The following is an 18333-nucleotide window of genomic DNA, read 5'->3' on the forward strand; positions in this document are numbered from 1 at the left end:
CATGGGGGAGGCGGGATTAGCCTCTCTCTCCGGATTGACAGCTAAACAAACAAATAGGCCAATGCCAGCGCTTTGCCGCTTGCCAAGGCTGCCTAGCAACAGGTGTTGCAGGACGGGGGCTGCTATGTTTGGCATGTCACGGTCAATGACAGTTTTAGAATGCCGGGGGTACGGTGTTTGAATGCCTGGGCATTATCAGGATGCACCGACATGCCTCGCGGCTTTCCAAACCAGAAACCCCCAGGGCCCAAAGGGTGGCACACAGTGGAATAATTTTTTTTGAAAGCGAAACATCCTTGAGAAATCGTTTGGTTACCGTGCCACGTTTTGATTGCACCATTTCTCCCAGGCGCAACTTTGAAGGACAAATTGATTTTCGAACGCGGGTTCGAGGAGAGCAAAGCGAAATTAAACAAGGTTGATATGTGCTCTTGACTCATAGCGAAAACCAGCCCCCCCGGAGAATCTCACAATATGTCAATATGTTACATACGCAACAGAAGAAAGAGAGAGCAGGGGGGAGGGGGAGAAATGGAGAGAAGAGAAGAGAGGAATAGAAAGGAAGATATCGGTAGCAATTCCAAATGTTAAAGCAAATGATGCCCCCCACCCCCCACCAGGCACGTGCACACATAGACATCAACGGTGGCTCGAGCCCCTGCCCTTTTATCTGCCTGTAAAAAGTGCCCTCTCCAGACCATGAATGCAGGTTTTACTATGATGAAAGAAATGCAAATGCCCTCTTTCCATGCCATACCTGAAGGCAGTATTCAAGAGAATTGCCTTTTCCAAACTCGTCTGAACGCAGCATCTTATGTTGAAAAAATTGCCCTCTCTGTGTAGAAAGCCATGCCGTATGTCAATCTCAAGTATTGACTTGATTATGCTTAGTTTAGTGTGGTATCAAGTACCGAAAATAGCAGACCTCAAAGCTCACAATTAGTCGCAGCGCGACGCGTTGTGAGCTTGTGAGCTTGGAGGTCAGCTATTTTCGATATTTCCAACAAAAGGCCCTTTTAAAAATGTCGGCCCCTGCCTCTCTAACATTCTCTGCACGTCCCTGCCCCCCCCAGACGGTGGCAGTGAAGCATGCCGGATCGCCGCGAGGTGCCGTTATGGCTTCCGGATTCCGCCTCAAATGATGCGAGGAGTCGCGTCGTCCAAAAGCCATGTGTGCTGGTGCGAAGCAAGAGAAATAAAAATAATAAAATAACATGAGAAAAACGAAACGACTGGCCCCTCTGCTCACTGTTAATCAAACTCTGGGGGAAGGTTGTGGGGGGGGTGGAGGGGTGTGTGTCCGTATGACAGAACCTATACATAAAGATGTGCTTGTTCAGTACATCCACACGCGCGCGCGCGCACACACGCACACACACAAACACACACACACACATTTTTGAACTACTATTTTAACCCTAAAGCTTGAGTTTAATGGCGTGCCGGAGTCACACCCCTACACAGTAGCTGATCTACTGTCACTGACAAGTACAAATTGTGAGCTTGTAGATCTGCTATGTTGGGTGTGTCACTGTCACAGCGTCAAACAAATAAGTATAAATCAAGCCTAAATGGAAACATTTTATAACCATAAAAACAAACATGTATCTTGTGAGGACCAGAAAAATGCTCCTCACAATGTCTATTTCTCATATTCTGCTATACTTGGCTCTTGCAAGTATATATATCAGCAAGAAAGGGCTATATTGGCAGCGCCGTGGAATGGCAGCAGCCGTGCTCCCTTAAATGCACAAATACATTTCGTTGTACTGTGAATGTACTTGTATGTGTACTGTTCTTTGTAAATGAGTTGATCGTTGACAAATGAAACTGTGCCTGCTGTACCTGTACTGTATTGTTACAATGACAAATAAACTCTAATCTAATCTATCGTCGTTGTCGAGTGGAAACCTTGTTTAAAAAATAAAACCATTTTAAACATGATCTAAAAACTAGTGAAAATAGCCATTCTACAAGCACACAACACATCTGCAATTTTCACCAGTTTCTTGTGACAGTCTTGTATGATTCTTTGTACGTTCTTCACGAAAGAACGTACAAATGTGAACTTGATGATGTGAGATATGAGGTTTTTGCCCTACAACGACGATATAGTGATAAAAGTACACACACACACAAACACACACGCGCGCACATCCATCTACCCCCTGTGCCCCCTCCCTCTCGCCAGCGCCGACTCCTTCCCCTCAGTGCGAGCGAGAGAGAGAGAGAGAGAGAGAGAGAGAGCGAGAGGGGAAGTTGACGGCAGACAAATGAATACATCCTCTCCCCGTCCGCTCTTTCATCAGCGTTACACACCTTTTCATCAGCGCCCATAAAGCCGGAGCGGGGGCCGCCCATCACAGGCAATCACTCCGCGCGAGGCGTGAGTGATGAGAGACCGCAGCCGGCGGAGTTCAGTCGACGCCCCGCCGCCCGCCAGCCCGCCGAATGGATGTTACTGGGTCAGTCAGGGGTGGGGGGGTGGTGCGTCACAAGGGGGGGGGGGAGTGGGACTGAGTTACTAGGGCCCAAGGTGGAGGTGGCCTTCATTATTTTATACTTTAGCGATTGAAAAATAGCAGATCTACAAGCTCACAGCGCAGCACCGAGTGCCGCACTGCGAGCTTGTAGATCTGCTGTTTTTGAAAAGTCGTGAAAATGTGTGCAAATCTTTGAATATATGTACTTTTTGAGCGAACATTTGCAACTGAGATTTTGCTTCTGGGGGGGTCCCTGGAACTAAATATTTTGAGATGGGGGTCCGTGGCCAAATACATATAATTTTGGGGGTCCTTCACATGAAAATATGTGAGCACCACTGACATAGAAACATAGGTTTTTCAAAAAACCTTAGACGGATTTGAAATATTCAGACCCCGCACAAATTTTCTAGATTTTTCAAAAATAGGTGATCTGCTAGTGAGCTTGTATATCTGCTATTTTTCAATAGATAAAGCACAAAATGTGAGTGAATCCTTGTACCCAGGGCCCAGAATTTGGTGCGACACCCCTGGGTGTGGGGTGGGGTGGGGTGAGGGGGCCGTGTCTGTGCGTGTGCTTCTCTGCCGCGTACATACGGAGATGCACAAATAGCTGCTACACAATTGCTGATACAAGTATTGTGATAATACAATAGGCCATGTAATACAAGCACACACGTGAGTGTGCACACACCAGGTGAGAACACACACACACACACACACACACACACACACACACACACACACACACACACACACACACACACACACACACACACACACACACACACACACACACACACACACACACACACACACACACATACCGGTACGCACACACACATACCGGTACGCACACACACATAAAATGCAAATGCACAGCTCACCCCTGACAAAAATTATGCAATTGAGCATGCATAATAGGCCTACATACAATGTACAAAATAATGATCGTGTACACATAAACAAAATCTAATTTAAATTAGTCAGGTGTTAGTACTGTAGAATGGCAATACAAAAAAACTGTAAACAAGCCAACAAGTTTTGCCTTTGAGACTGTGACTGCTCAATATCCAAACTGAACATTTCCAGTAATTTCTTCACTTAGATACCAAGGACCCGAACGGAAACAAGACCATAAGGACTAGATGTCTGAGATAGATAGATAGATAGATAGATAGATAGATAGATAGATAGATAGATAGATAGATAGATAGATAGATAGATAGATAGATAGACAGACAGACATACTGTACATCTAAAAAGAGATACAAAAACACAAAAAACTAAAAACACAAACAAAAAAAACGTAGTAAAGTACAGGGAATAATGTAAATGTCAACGTGTATAGACAATCTTTCCCGAGTTGTGTGACTACGATTTAGCCATATACTGTATGTTACCGTCATTAGCTTAGAGCTCCATTGTCCATGAATCCTTTTAACCAAGACAACAAATTAACTCTACTCTATCTTCTCCAGAATTGATCACACACAGAATCAGAGTCATAACCCTGTGGTGGAAGAAATGTACTCGAGGCATTCCGGTGCGCAACCGCACAAAGGCTGGCTTTCATGCGTGAACGTGTCACGAGGTTGAGACGAGCTAAGCAGATTCTACACGGCCCCGCTGCCCCTTCAAAGTCTTCTGGTTGGAGGCAAGAAAACAACATTGCAGTGATTCAATATCATATAGGCCATCTGAGCATCATGAGGCTGAGCCGTTGCTTTACAGGTCACCTAATACTTTCTGAGAGACAAGGGCGTCACAACGGGGGGGGGGGGGGGGGAGTGGGACTGAGTTACCAGGGCCCAAGGTGGAAGGGCCTTAATTATTTCATAGCTATTTAGCTATTGAAAAATAGCAGATATACAAGCTTGATATCACAGCGTGGCACCGAGTGCCGAGTGCAGTGAATCCTTGTACCCACTACCCAGGGCCCAGAATTTGGTGCGACGCCCCTGCTGAGAGATGTCACCCCCAGCCCGCCCATATGAAACAAGAATACCTTGTGCGGGGAGGAGACCCTCTTGTATTATTGTGCAAACCATGAAAATAAATATGAAGAAAATACATTTGCTAAGGATTCTCTTAACCAATTAACCCATTTAGACCTGGGGCCGATTCTAAAAGTGCCTTCTACTCACCTAAGTTTTTGGAAGAACTTCAAATATTTATTCAAAGATGACAAAAAGATTATGCTGTAGATAGCAACAACAATCCCAAAGGGGGTTCCCAGATTGAAAGGTATAGTTATGTATAGTGGTTCCTGGGTCTAAATGTACTTCATTGCAACACATTGTGAGATTGTAGTTTGGCTATTTTCACCGCATGCGGTCCATTTTCGCAGAATGTTTGTCTAGTATGACATAAGGCTGTCAATTAATCAAATTCGAAAATATATCTTAACTGATATGTATAACCAATGACTAACTTAATGTTGCTCATATACTATAGGTTCATTGATTCATCGAGAAGCATGGTTGATTATGTTATTTAAATGTCAATTGAATTAACACTAATTGTAAGCGAGGCAACCGTAAACCTTCTTTAGTTTTGAAATAATCGTTATATCGAAGTCACACATCGCCCAGCCCTATCATGTCTTTAGCGTCTATATACCCTTTGTTTGATTTGCAGGCGTGTTGAAGCGTGACACATTCACAGGAGCACGGGAGAAAACTCGCAAGCCCTGCTCTTACACAACACAACTCTGCAGAAATCAAAAATCCATAGCGCACTGATTCTATATGAGGAAAGCACAGCTACAGAGAGAGAGAGAGAGAGAGAGAGAGAGAGAGAGAGAGAGAGAGAGTAAAAGGAGGTTGGGGTGGCGGGGTTACTTGGCTGCACTTTCCTGCTTGTGTGTGCATCATGTGTGTGCATGTATGTGTGAGTGCGAGAGCAGCTGTGGCCTACTGAGGATTACATAACACTCACGACGCATAGGCGCATGTGCACGTACACACACATGCTTACACACTCAAGTGCGCACGCATGCACACACACACTCACACACACACTAAACAGGGATGCAATCTTCTTCCTTGCTCCTCTCTCACTCAATCTTTCTCTCTCTCTCTCTCTCTCTCTCTCTCTCTCCCCTCAACCAGAACTCATAGTCTTCAGCGACAGTGGAGCAGGTCAGTGAGGGGGTGGCAGAAGCTGTCGCACGCATGCGTGCGTGCACGCGCACACACACACACACACACAGATGCAGCAGGGTGAAATCTGGCCTCAGCTTTTTCAACACAGCACTATGCGAGGAGACACACTCCGCTCCGGGTGACCTCCACCTAATAAGAAACGCTTCCATCCGTGTGTGCGTCTCTCTCTCTCTCTCCTCTCTCTCCCTCTGTCTTTCTTTTTTCTTCCCCTCCCTTCGCTTGTTGTTGTTTTTTTCCCGTGCCTCCTCTTCGTACTGACGGACCGTCTCTGTGTCTGTGTCTGTGTGCGTCTGTTCCTACGGGGGTTTCGAGCCTACCGGACTGTGAAATGTGAAACCCTGCGGCAGAGAGGGAGAAAATGTGCATGCTCGGCAACTTCCCTCCACCTTCTGTGTCCTCCCCGGACGCCCACCGCCACCGCCGCCGCTGAACGCGCGTGCACGTGAACACGCGTGCACGTGAACACGCGCATGCATGCCCCCCCCCCCCCTCCGCACGAGACCCGGCGCTCGCTCTGAGATGGCATGCGCGCCCACCATCGCAGACTCGGACGGAGATGCAGTCGCCCACGTGCTCGGAAAGGTGCCGTACGAATAGATGCAAGCTTACAGTACATCTAGCATGCATGCATGCGCACATGTCATGCATGCATGCACGGGTCATAGGGGAACATGCCATATCCACATGTGAAAATGCTCGAGAGTATGGATACATGCATGCGCTCGTTTATGCTTAATTTATAGTCAGAGGCGCGTTGTGGGCTTGTGGATGCGGGTGGGTGTTTTTTTCGGTGCGCGGCTCTGCCGTACGACCAAGAATAAATCGGTGCTTTTAGACATCTTCCTTCACAGGCACAAAGTGTGGGTGGAAGCGCGCGTGTGCGCGAGACGTGCTTGTGCATGTCCATGCACACTCAGACAGACACCGGTCCTAATAGAAACAGCATCTCCATAGCATCTCATCCTATACTACTGTATATGTATTGATCCACTTTACTGTTGACACGGAGTACATACATAACTACTATTATGCCCATTTTACTATAGATTGCACATGATGATATGTATTTATGTCACTTGGTCGGGCCAAGTGGAGACGGCCTGGTTAGTCAGTAGGTCTTTAAGTCTATTGATATGCCATTTTAAGTGATAGAATGCACACGATGCCTACGCCTCTATTTCCACTTACTGAGGGTCTATACATGATGCACACCAGACCAGCCCAGGCACTGAGAGGCAGGTCGGATGTTGAGCAGTCTTTATACTGTCTGTTTATATTATATATGAATCCTATTTTTACCAGCGTTCGGCTACTCGATTCTTATTCTGTGCTTGTTCCCCAACCTCACCTGTACTGTATCTATCTTTGTTTCATCCTTTCTGCGACGCTGCTATGACAACTGAGTTTCCTCCCGGGGATCAATAATATAAAAGGTCTATCTATCCATCTATCTATCCATCCAACCATTACTAATACTCGGGTCTGGGGAGGATTTGGCTATATCCACACCGAGCATGGCGCAGCCAGCGGGCAGCGCCAGGGGTATCACAAGGGGGGGGGGGGGGGGGGGAAGTGGGACTGAGTTACTAGGGCCCAAGGTGGAGGGGCCTTAATTATTGTATACTTTAGCTATTAAAAAATAGCAGATTTACAAGCTCACAGCGCGGCACCGAGTGCCTTGCTGTGAGCTTGCAGATCTGCTATTTTTGAAAGGTTGTGAAAATGTGTGCAAATCTTTGAATATATGTACTTTTTAAGCGAACATTTGTAACTCACATTTTGCTTCTGGGGGGTCCCTGGAACTAAATATTTTGAGATGGGGTTCTGTGGCCAAATACATATAGTTTTGGGGGTCCTTCACGTGAAAAAGTTTGAGCACCACTGCCATAGAAACATGGGTCTTTCAAAAAAACCTTAGAAGGATTTGAAATATTCAGACTCCGCACAAATTTTGACGATTTTTCAAAAATAGCAGATCTACAAGCTCGCAGCGTGGCACGCTCGTGAGCTTATATATCTGCTATTTTTGAGCGGTGGTAAACCGCTCCATAGAGTGGCTGTGCGTGTGTCTGTAGCCTTTTTCCTCAGCGTTTTGCCATAGCAAAACGTGTGTGTGTAGCATAGCCTTCCATAGAGTGGCTGTGCGTGTGTCTGTAGCCTTTTTCCTCAGCGTTTTGCCATAGCAAAACGTGTGTGTGTAGCATAGCCTGTACATCCTAGACTCAAATCCTAGTCTGAAGACGTTATGCAAGCACGACCACTGCTCACTTCACATTGGGTGTGATTTTTTTTCAATAGTTAAAGCACAAAATGTGAGTGAATCCTTGTACCCAGGGCCCAGGTTTTGGTGTGACACCCCTGGGCGGCGCACATCGCGCACGGCCATTTTGCTTGGGCAAGGCGGGTTGAGGAGGATGGTTTATGTCATGATGATGTGCGTGTGCGCGTGGAGCCTCGGGGACCGGCTCTGTTGCAGGGCAGACAGTGTGTCCTGAGGTCATTGACGGGCTGCAAATTCGTCGGTGTCCCCTTACCTTCCTCCCCACCAGGGTCAAGGACTGTGGAGGAGGAGGAGGAGGATCAGCCGATGGTGGAACGTAACTACTGTAACTACATTTACTCAAGTACTGTACTTAATCCACTGAGACCTGATAAATACCTAAAAATCTCTTCTAAATCATAACGGTTTTCTGGAAAACGTACATTTCTTTATCTGTTGTGCTCAGAGATTTTAATGTCAAGGACCCCTAGAGTTATATGTATTTGACCGCGGACTCACCATCTAAAGATCTTTCGTTCCAGAGACGCCCCCAGGCCAGAAGCAAAGATTTGAATTAAAAATGAATATATATTCAACGATTTGCACAAAAATGTTCAAGTTTTTTTTTTCTTCAAAAATAGCAGAGCTACAAGCTCATCGGTGCCACTGGAAATTCTGACAATGTCCACTGATAATGACATAGCCAAAATAGCAGGGAAAGCCAGGTTGAGTGGTTAAAAACAAATGTGAAAAGAATATGAAATGGGTGCCAGGGAGAGATGGGCCAGTGCATCCAAAAGGTCACAGATTTGGCAACAGACAATGCACCACATGCGGATTTGAGCAAAACACTGACTCGCCCACTCACTCATCCATTATCCGTTGAGAGTAGCATCAACTAAAAACCTGTAAAATATACTTGTGTAATACAAAACAGGGTCATACGGTAGGAAAGACAAAGACCCAGACAATAAATTGCTTCTCCCAAAAAGATACGTCCATTTCCTGAGTGCATGCGTTGTTTGCGGCTGAGAATAGTGAGAAATTGTGGTATGTTGTGGACAGAATTGAACGCTCCTGAGTCCTGTCAGATCCACCAAGCTCATTTGAACCAGATTACAGCGAGATTATCAAATCCATTGGGCTTTCTCACACCTACAGTATGAACCCATCAACTGTACCATAACTAGGACAGTACAGAATCTACAGATTACTTTTGACAAATGCTGGGGTCAATAATGCAAATCGGCCCCACAACACATACCAGCTGTACATTTTCGAACCACTGGTGTGTTTTCAATGCTGGCCCTATAGGACCCAGACTGCTGATAACGTAGTTCTCTGTTTCACCAGGTACTGTAGCTAATCACCTGCTGTCCAGGGTCTAATGAAATGAGTCCCTATTTTAGACAGCTAGGATGAAAACCGGCAGTAGCTTGGGTCACCCCAACTGGAGTTGGAACGTCACCGCTCTAAACCTCTGCTTCAAACCTATAGGCCTACTTAGTTGACCAGGCTCTCCCAGAGATCTATACTTTGTCTCCTCCTTTCTTCCCTAGTCTACATCAAATTTCTCCACCTATCTACGAACTCACAATGAATCACAATGAGCTTGTACATACTGGTATATGGCATGCTATATTCGTTGAATGTTCCGTTCGCCTATTATGACATGCCCATAACGGGGACACTAGGGTTCATGTGGTTAAATGAATACTCAACATTTTACTGTGTTCCTCCTCCCCATCCGTCGATGGGGCAAACTGATTCATGCCTCGCAGACACGAACAGGGGCCACAGTCATCACTCTCCCCGTCGTATCTCCGGGAGCCATTTAGGACTGGCAGCAAACGGCCTCCTATCTCCGCATCAGAAACCATAAAAGCATCAAGTCTAGATTGTGCGCGGAATACAGAGGGAGGGAATTGTTTCAATGTCAGGCCTATACGATATAGACAAGAGCTTTTAAGAGTGAGCCGGCGTACGCTGCATCCAGGAGTACACCACGTCACATCCAATGCACCCTCCCCCCACCGCACCGCCGCTCGATAACCCTGTATACACTGATGGGAACAGAAATAACACCAAGATATTTGTTGCATTGACTTGTAACAGGAGTAACTGGGGTTTTTGGCTGCTTTAGAGAGTGTCCAGAGAGAACCAACGCTGCAAAACAACTCCACTATACGACAAACAGCACCACCCCAGTTGGTCTGCATTTTATCTGTGATTTCCTATAATTAACTAGGACTCTTTCGTTCTGCCCTGCCCATGTGTTAGGATGATGTGTAAAGCAGTGGTTCTCAAACTTTTTCATGTCAAGGACCACCAAATTGATACTTATTAGCCGGTGGACCCCCATTTGAAAAGATTTGCCAGGGACCCCCATAGGAGAGATTTTTACGTCTCTAGCAGTGATTCTCAACCATTTTAATTTCAATGACCCCCAGCTCGACATGCTTTAGGCTACGGGCACCCATTTACTGTACAAATGTTGTCAAATCAATGTTACTTTAACTCGGAGAGTGTACAAATGGGACATTTGGTTCCATTTGTACACTCTCTGAGTTATATTTATATACCCATAAGGGTCCATTTGGTTCCTAACTATCATTTAGCTGGGGACCCCCTGGAACTCCCTCAGGGACCCCTGGGGGTCCCCGGACCTCACTTTGAGAACCAATGGTGTAAAGCTGTAATCCATAGCTTTTATGTGTCCTGCCTAGGATTCAAACCTGGGTCTCCCACCATACCGATAATCCAAGAGAGGCAAATTTCCTCTTGACCATGAGGGCAGATATTGTGCTCATGGGATTCAGGCAGTACTTCTTGTGAACCAATAGGTGTCCACAGGGGCGTCACACCAAATTCTGGGCCCTGGGTAGTGGGTACAAGGATTCACTTCTTGCCCCCCATGAATGTTAACTATTGAAAAATAGCAGATATACAAGCTCACAGCGCGGCACCGAGTGCCGCGCTGCGAGCTTGTAGATCTGCTATTTTTGAAAGATTGTGAAAATGTGTGCAAGAAACCTATGCTTCCATGTCAGTGGTGCTCAAACCTTTTCATGTCAAGGACCCTCAAGATGATATGTATTTGACCACGGACCCCCATCTCAAAATATTTAGTTCCAGGGACCCCCAGAAGCAAATTTGAATTAGAAATGTTCGCTTAAAAAACACATATATTCAAAGATTTGCACACATTTTCACGACTTTTCAAAAATAGCAGATCTACAAGCTCGCAGCGCGGCACTCGGTGCCGCGCTGTGAGCTTGTATATCTGCTATTTTTCAATAGCTAAAGTTACTAGGGCACCCCCAACTTGGGCCCTAGTAACTCAGTCCCACTTTCCCCCCCAGTGTAACGCTCCTGGCTGTCCAACCAGACGCCAGGGTCTACATGTCTCAATGAGAAGAGTAGGGAGACGTCCTCCAACCACTGCACATGTACTAGTTACAGTTTATTGTAATAACATACTCTACCAGATATCGTCATTGTCGGGTGGAAACCTTGTATGTCCCAAACCGTTCGTTTTGTGTGTATCATTTTTAGAAATGATTGAAACTAGTGAAAATAGCCGATCTACAAGCACACAACGATTTCAGATTTAAATCATCTTCATAGGAAGAAAGCTGAAATGGGCTCATTCTAAGTGGCAGGGCAGAAGAACACGTGGGTCAAATGCCTTCCCGGTGTGAGCCTTGTGAATCTGACATATATTTATCTGAACGCATATCTATTCACAGAAAGGTATATGTGAATGTGCAGCATGCATGTCTAAAATAAATAAATAAACAAAGGGGAGGAAAACAGCAGGCCACAGACATTCATTCTGCTCAGATTACAGTTTGACAGTTCCAGCCCAGTAAAATAAAATAAAAAAAGTCTTCCATGTGTTTTATTTTTTAACCTATAAAGCATTGGTTCTCAAAGTGAATTCCAAGGACTCTGTGGGTTCCTTTATGGGGGTCTAAATTGACCCATACAAGTCTGTAACTCTGACAGTGTACAAATGGAACCAAATCATTTGGTTGCATTTGTACACTGTCAGAGTTAAGGGGAGACCTTGACATTTTAAAGATTGAGAAACACTGCTATAAAGCATTAAAGCTTGGGTGCTTTTGCATCATGTTATATCACAATGTATAATGCAGTGTGTGATATGATAGCCTATATGTCAAGAGAGCCCGCAGGCCAGAGTCGACCTTGTACATTTACAATTCAAGGGCACTGGATGGGCAAGTTGGGAGAAAATGTTAAAACAGTGTGTCAGTGTTTAGCGGTAGGACGCCAATTAGTGCGAGAGCTGCACTTGTGGTCACGGAACGCAGGTCTCTCTCTCTCTCTCTCTCTCTCTCTCTCTCTCTCTCTCTCTCTCTTTACGCATGGGACAGGACAGGACGGGAGGGGCGACTTCAGCCCCTGCGCGTTGCTCGGACGAACAATACAGGCATCAGATTTCATATGCAATGATATTTATTTATTTTTCTGCCCGGTCAGTCGAGTGTAGGCTGCAGCAGAAACGCGTTATCATCACCACCAGCAGAAGCAGCAGTAGTGGTAGCCTACTAAAAGATGTTGCAGGTGCGAAACGGCTGAAAAGGTTGGCTATTTTCAGCGCGTAACGCACACAACAGCGTTCATAAAATAGGCTAAACCTCTTTTTTTTCGGTGTTATTTAAGACAGAGAGACGTTTTAGACTAACCCTTTTGAGAAGGAAACAAGTGAGAGCCGTAATGGCCACCACGCACACACGCGGTCGCTGCCTGCATGCATGCACGGCATGCTGGACCGGTGCGTCTCTCTCTCCACGGTCCACGCGCATCGCATGCATCCATCATCATCATCATCACCATCACCATGTGGCTTCATTCCTGCTACCAGTAGGTCTATATAGTCCTCCTACCGGCATCCCACCCCCCATGTTTAAGCACTTGAACCCCATGCACCAGCATCCCTATTGGGGAATTCAGACCGGCTACTTTTGGCGAAGAAATTTGGCGTAGTTCTATCCTATAGAGGGAAAATAGCAGTCCAAGACAAGTAGCAACTCAGGTCTGTTTTCACTATAAGATCAGGGGGGTTCAGCCTGGTGGTGAATCTGAACGCGTCCAATGTGTGGCCAGTAGTAGCCTATAGGCCCATTACTAGGCAACAGAACCACCACAGTTATCATCGGACTCATCATGACAGATATGTTCTCTGCTGGTTTGCCTGCATGGTTATCATCATGCATAGCCTAACAGCCGCACCACATGTTCCACCGCATTCAAAAAAAGACAGAGGGGGGAGAGAGAGAGAGAGAGAGACCCAAAAGACGGGAACGAAAAAAAGCCAGACATGTTAGAATATCCATTATAAATAAGGACAAGGGCTTCTCCAGTCTCCCCCTCCCTCCCCGTTAGAGGGGGGGGGGGGGTCCACACAACTCTAAGTAATCTGGGAGTGGGGGCGGCATGAATCTATTATTCACGAACATCTTTTATTATGGAAGTCAGATCCACATCTGCCTAAATACAATTTGACAGCTTTCGGGGGTTCAGATAGCACCGTGAGCGCTCGCTCGGGCAGACCGCGCGCCGCCATATAATCTAATCATAAATGGGATGTCGCACAAATTATTCAATGTTAAGCTACAGTAGCAGTGATACAATCTGTCTGATTAGTTGACGTGTTTTCCATGCTCTGCTCTCTACTGTCTTAATCTACGGTCCATTCAGCGAGGTTCTCAAACATTTTAATGTCTAGGAGGACTCCCCCAAAATTGATGTCATTTTGGCCACCCCAGATTTGTCCAAAAAAGACAAATCGAATTATAATCAGTTTGCTTTAGCTCGTTTTGCTGGGGGACCACCTGCACCTCCCTTCAAGGACCCCTGGGGGTCCCCGGACCCTACTTTGAGAAACACATGGTCCAGTTCCAGCCAGTATCCATGTCTAGATCAGTGGTTCTCAAAGTGGATTCAGGGAATGTGGGTTCCTTATAGGTTTAGGAGGGTTTAAATTGGGCCATACAAGTCTGTAACTCTGACAGTGTACAAATGGAACCAAATGGACCCTAATCATGGGTACATTTGGTTCCATTTGTACACTGTCAGAGTTAAGGGGAGACCTTCAAATTCAAAAGATTGAGAAACACTGGTCTAGATGATCTCAAAGTTGCCCCCAGCCAGCATGCATGCATGCATGCAGCAGCATCAAAGCGCACGGGTCATCGAACACATTGACACAAGCAGCTGCTTGTCAGTCACCCTAATAATCAGTCACCTGCTGAACATAATGAATAAAGAGCATCATAATGTGGCCTCAGCTCACCTGCTGCCAGTTCTCCTCCAGCGACGGCATGGCAGAGAAGTAGCCGGTGTCGTGCACGAGCTGAAGTTCCTGAAAGATGCTGTGGTTCGCCAAAACATCCATGTTTTTTTTGCAGCTCCTCCGGTCAATTTGAAAATAAGCAATAATGATCCACAATAAACAATACAAAACGCCGCCTTCTTCTTGTTCTTCTTTTGTTTTTAGCTGTATCAGTCTTTTGCGTCCACTTTCATATTAGTCCATAATGAGGGGATAATAAATTACAAGGTAATAAAAAAAAGAAAAAATATCACTGGTGCGAGCGAGAACTGATTTAAAAGTCTTCCCCAAAGCGAAGACTTGTCTCGTGGATGAGTTATTTTTTTTAGGGCGATGGAGGCTCCATGTGTATCCGTTAACGTCTTCCCGCCGCCACCTTGCGCATTGTCCGCGATGCTTTTATTATCATTAGTATTCTTATTTATTTCTCTCCCTGGGTTTAACAGACAGCAGCACCGCTCCGGAGCGCATGCATGCATGCAGACTGGCAGGAAGACAGTCCGCTGACAGCGAGCCAGAGGAGGAGGAGACTGGCAAATGAGGGGGCGTGGGGATGCTTTTACCCGTCACACTGTGTCGGCTGGAAACCTCGTATCAAGGTAAATGAAAAGGATAGCCTTGCCTCATATCAAATCAGGGAATGGGTGTGAAGAACACGAACCTCCTGTCCTGTGTTCCAAATTATGAATCTAATGTTTAGTCACAAACTCTATTTAATATAGCTACATTTAATTGGTTCAATGTTTTCTTAATTGTAGCCTACAATTAATATTATTATGTGTTTTAATTCATTGTTAAAGGACTAGTTCACCCCCAAAATGACTTTTTTTTATATTGATTAGGCCTACTCATGCCATGTAGACTTGAGTTCATTAATATTTTTTGTTTTTTGGTGATTATAGTAAACTTACCCTGACGGTTTCCCCATCTAGTGCCATGCATTTGGGTCCCCATCCAGGGCCATGCATTCGGGTCCCCTTCCGGAATCAATGGGGGTAAATTTACTATAATCACATTTTTGTCTTAGGAATGCAACAAATACAAAAACATATTATTGAACTCAAGTCTCCATGGCATGAGTAATCTATAGAAAAAAAGTCATTGTGGGTTGAACTACTCCTTTAAAACCCAAAGACAAATTTACCCACTTTCACTTTCAAAATAGCCTATAATACAAATACATTAAAGGAGTAGTTCACCCCCAAAATGACTTTTTTTCTATTGATTAGTCACGCCATGGAGACTAGAGTTCAATAATATTTTTAGTTTTTTGTCACATTCCTAAGACAAAAATGTGATAACAATAAATGTACCCCCATTCGTTCCGGATGGGGACCCGTTTCGAAACGGGTCCCCTGTCTTAGGAATGTGACAAAAACCAAAAAATATTATTGAACTCTACTCTCCATGACATGAGTAATCACTAGAAAAAATGACATTTTGGGAGTGAACTACTCCTTTAAGAAAATAATAATAAATAATGTCTGTTTTTGAACAACACTTGTACCAATAGGCAAACAAAAACACAACATTTTAATATTATGTGTAGTGTAGATACAAGGTTTCAGCACCAGCTCCCCTGCGTGTCCATACAAGGTAAGTGTGGGCTGTCGCTCGGGGCGCAAAGCGCTCCGAGTGGTGCCGAGGTGCGGGGAGGAGGAGCCACGCACGGCTCTGGAGCAGAGAAGGTTCTGCAGCGACGTCGCTCACCGTGCGAACGCCGGCTTGATAGGTGAGCTATTTATGGACAGGCTATATAGATTTGGATGAAGCATTTACTTCGTTAGTCGGTGGCGAGGAGTCGCGCCGTCAACATCGCGTGCTTCAGAGTAATCCTTAACTTGTTCCATGTTAAAATAAGTAAGGAGTCCGTGCTGGAGAACTGGTGATTTAATAACAAAATATATTCAAAAGAAAACCAGGTGAACGGCAGTATCACTTGCTTGTAATATGCGTGGCCACACTCTTCTACCTGAACAAAAGTAAACACCGCACCAAGCGCATCCCATAATACACCTCTCCAGCCCGCCAACTACTTAAAGGCACATACACCTTACAACATATTGCAACGTTTAGCGGACTGAGTGAGACAGTTCGCTCCAACCGGGACGGGAACCCCAGCCCCCCACTCAGCAGACGAGGAAGCAACCCGCAACCCCAAGAAAACTAGCCCGCTTGGCGGAGCTAGTTACGGCCTGATCTCTTGCAGGGTAGGTCGTTACACTACCCCCTCCTCACAGAAGCGTGCCCTCGTGCTTCACTGCCCACGGCTGGTCCCTCACGCGAGGGCACGCTCCACGGGTTCGCCCGTCTGACACCAATGTAACGTTTAGCGGACTGAGTGAGGCAGTTCGCTCCAACCGGGACGCGAACCCCAGCCCCCCACTCAGCAGACGAGGAAGCAACCTGCAACCCCAAGAAGGCTAGCCCGCTTGGCGGAGCGAGTTACGGCCTGATCTCTTGCAGGGTCGTTACAATATTTTGTTAAAGATTGCTGATTTACAAGCTCAGAGTGTCAAGTCAAGTCATTTTTTTTAAAACAACCAAAACCTAACCAAAGTGGTGCACAGAAAACAAAACATCAACATGTTTCAACTCCACACGTTGTGAGCTTTTTTGACCAATATCTGTAAAACCCTGCAGGGTCAGCGAAGTAGGCCTATAGGCTATAGCAGTGGTTCTCAAAGTCCCACTTCCCCCCGTGGTTGAACTGGTTCTATTCTTTTTACCTGTTTAATTTTAAACTAGAGTATTTCCACTTAAAATGAATGAATTGGTTCAAAACCTAAAAGTTGGTTCGTATTCGTAACTGGGAAACAAAGTGGGTGTGTCACTATTATGCAGGTTAGAAGATGCAGATCGCAATACAAACAATGGCAAAAGCAAGTGAAAAATCATATTTAAAAAAAGAAGGGAAAACTGAAACTGAAACTTTCTGACAATTGAATTTCACAGTGAAATGGACACTTCATCCGGTCATATTCTACACATTGCTGCCCAGACCTGGAATTGAACCAGGGGGGCAGGCGTAAGGATTTAAAATGAAGCAACACGGTACTGAAAGTTCCTAAGATTGGCGCTAGTTGCGCTGTTCTGGCTCCAGGAGCAACATATTCTTCTATTCCCCCGAACTTTTACATTTGATAAACATTGTCATAAGTACTTTATGGTTCCTGTCACTAGTTTAAAGTCTCGTTTCAATCACCATGACACGCGTTTTGTTGAAAATATGGTCCAATGTATGTTATATTTGATGTTAAAGCAGGGTATGCTGTAGGAGGGGCTTGTGATCATTGGCTTGTGATGGTTCTTCTTTGTGTGCTTTATTTGGCAAGCTCAACACCACATTCTCCCAAGTATCCCTGCGGTTGCATGTGACCGCTGGCAGCCAATAGCATTCGAAATGGTACCATTTCTACCAAAGAACGTTGATTTCTACAATGATGGTGGCAGCCGTACGAGGGACAAAAAAGCGTCATTTTCGCAGCATAGAAACCAATGGCTTAACACGTACATATTTTTTACAGACTATAAATTGAACCAGGGGTAACAGGCTCAATGATTCAGCTATGCCGCCCCCAGTTACAATGGTTCTGTTTAAAAATGGTGGAAACGCAGGCCGGTTCGCGGGCGGTTCCATGAAAGCACCAAGGTTCCAAGAATCTAGAATGAAACCAGCTGTAAAACCAAAGTTATTTTTGGTGAAAAGGGGGACAAAGTGCGGTCCAGGGACCCTCAGGGTTCCTTGAGGGGGTCCAAATGGACCCTTACAGGTCTGTAACTCTGAGAGTTACGGGGTCCTTGAAATGAACCACTGGTCAACGTGTGAGGACGGGGAATCCCGTTGGATCAAACGGATGCTGCAAACGGGCGCCACGTGGTCAAATCCTGTCCCATGTCAAATGTGTTGGTAATCCACATTACCACTGTTGTTGGCAATAAGCTTAACCCAAAATGAATCTTCAGAGGCAGTGAATCAATTTAGAACATTAACCCTAACCCTAACCCTAACCCAAGATTCACTTGTGCTCAGAACAGCGATAAAAAAAACTTGATCCTCTGACT

The 18333-nt window shown here is 45.5% G+C and overlaps 1 protein-coding gene across 1 annotated transcript in view; it reads right to left on the reverse strand.

The window, feature by feature from the left end:
- Positions 1-14337, reverse strand: part of LOC308280396 (Krueppel-like factor 7) — a gene marked incomplete at its 3' end in the record, with an annotated part of 121649 nt that extends 107312 nt beyond the window's left edge. The window contains exon 1 of the mRNA XM_080720663.1: positions 14230-14337. Coding sequence (XP_080576789.1) covers positions 14230-14331 — 102 coding nt within the window. The 5' untranslated portion in view covers positions 14332-14337. The remainder of the gene's footprint in view (positions 1-14229) is intronic.
- Positions 14338-18333: the final 3996 nt, after the last annotated feature.

Source organism: Nannobrachium achirus, assembly GCF_963921795.1.
Source record: "Nannobrachium achirus genome assembly, chromosome: 24".
NCBI classification, from domain to species: Eukaryota; Metazoa; Chordata; class Actinopteri; order Myctophiformes; family Myctophidae; genus Nannobrachium; species Nannobrachium achirus.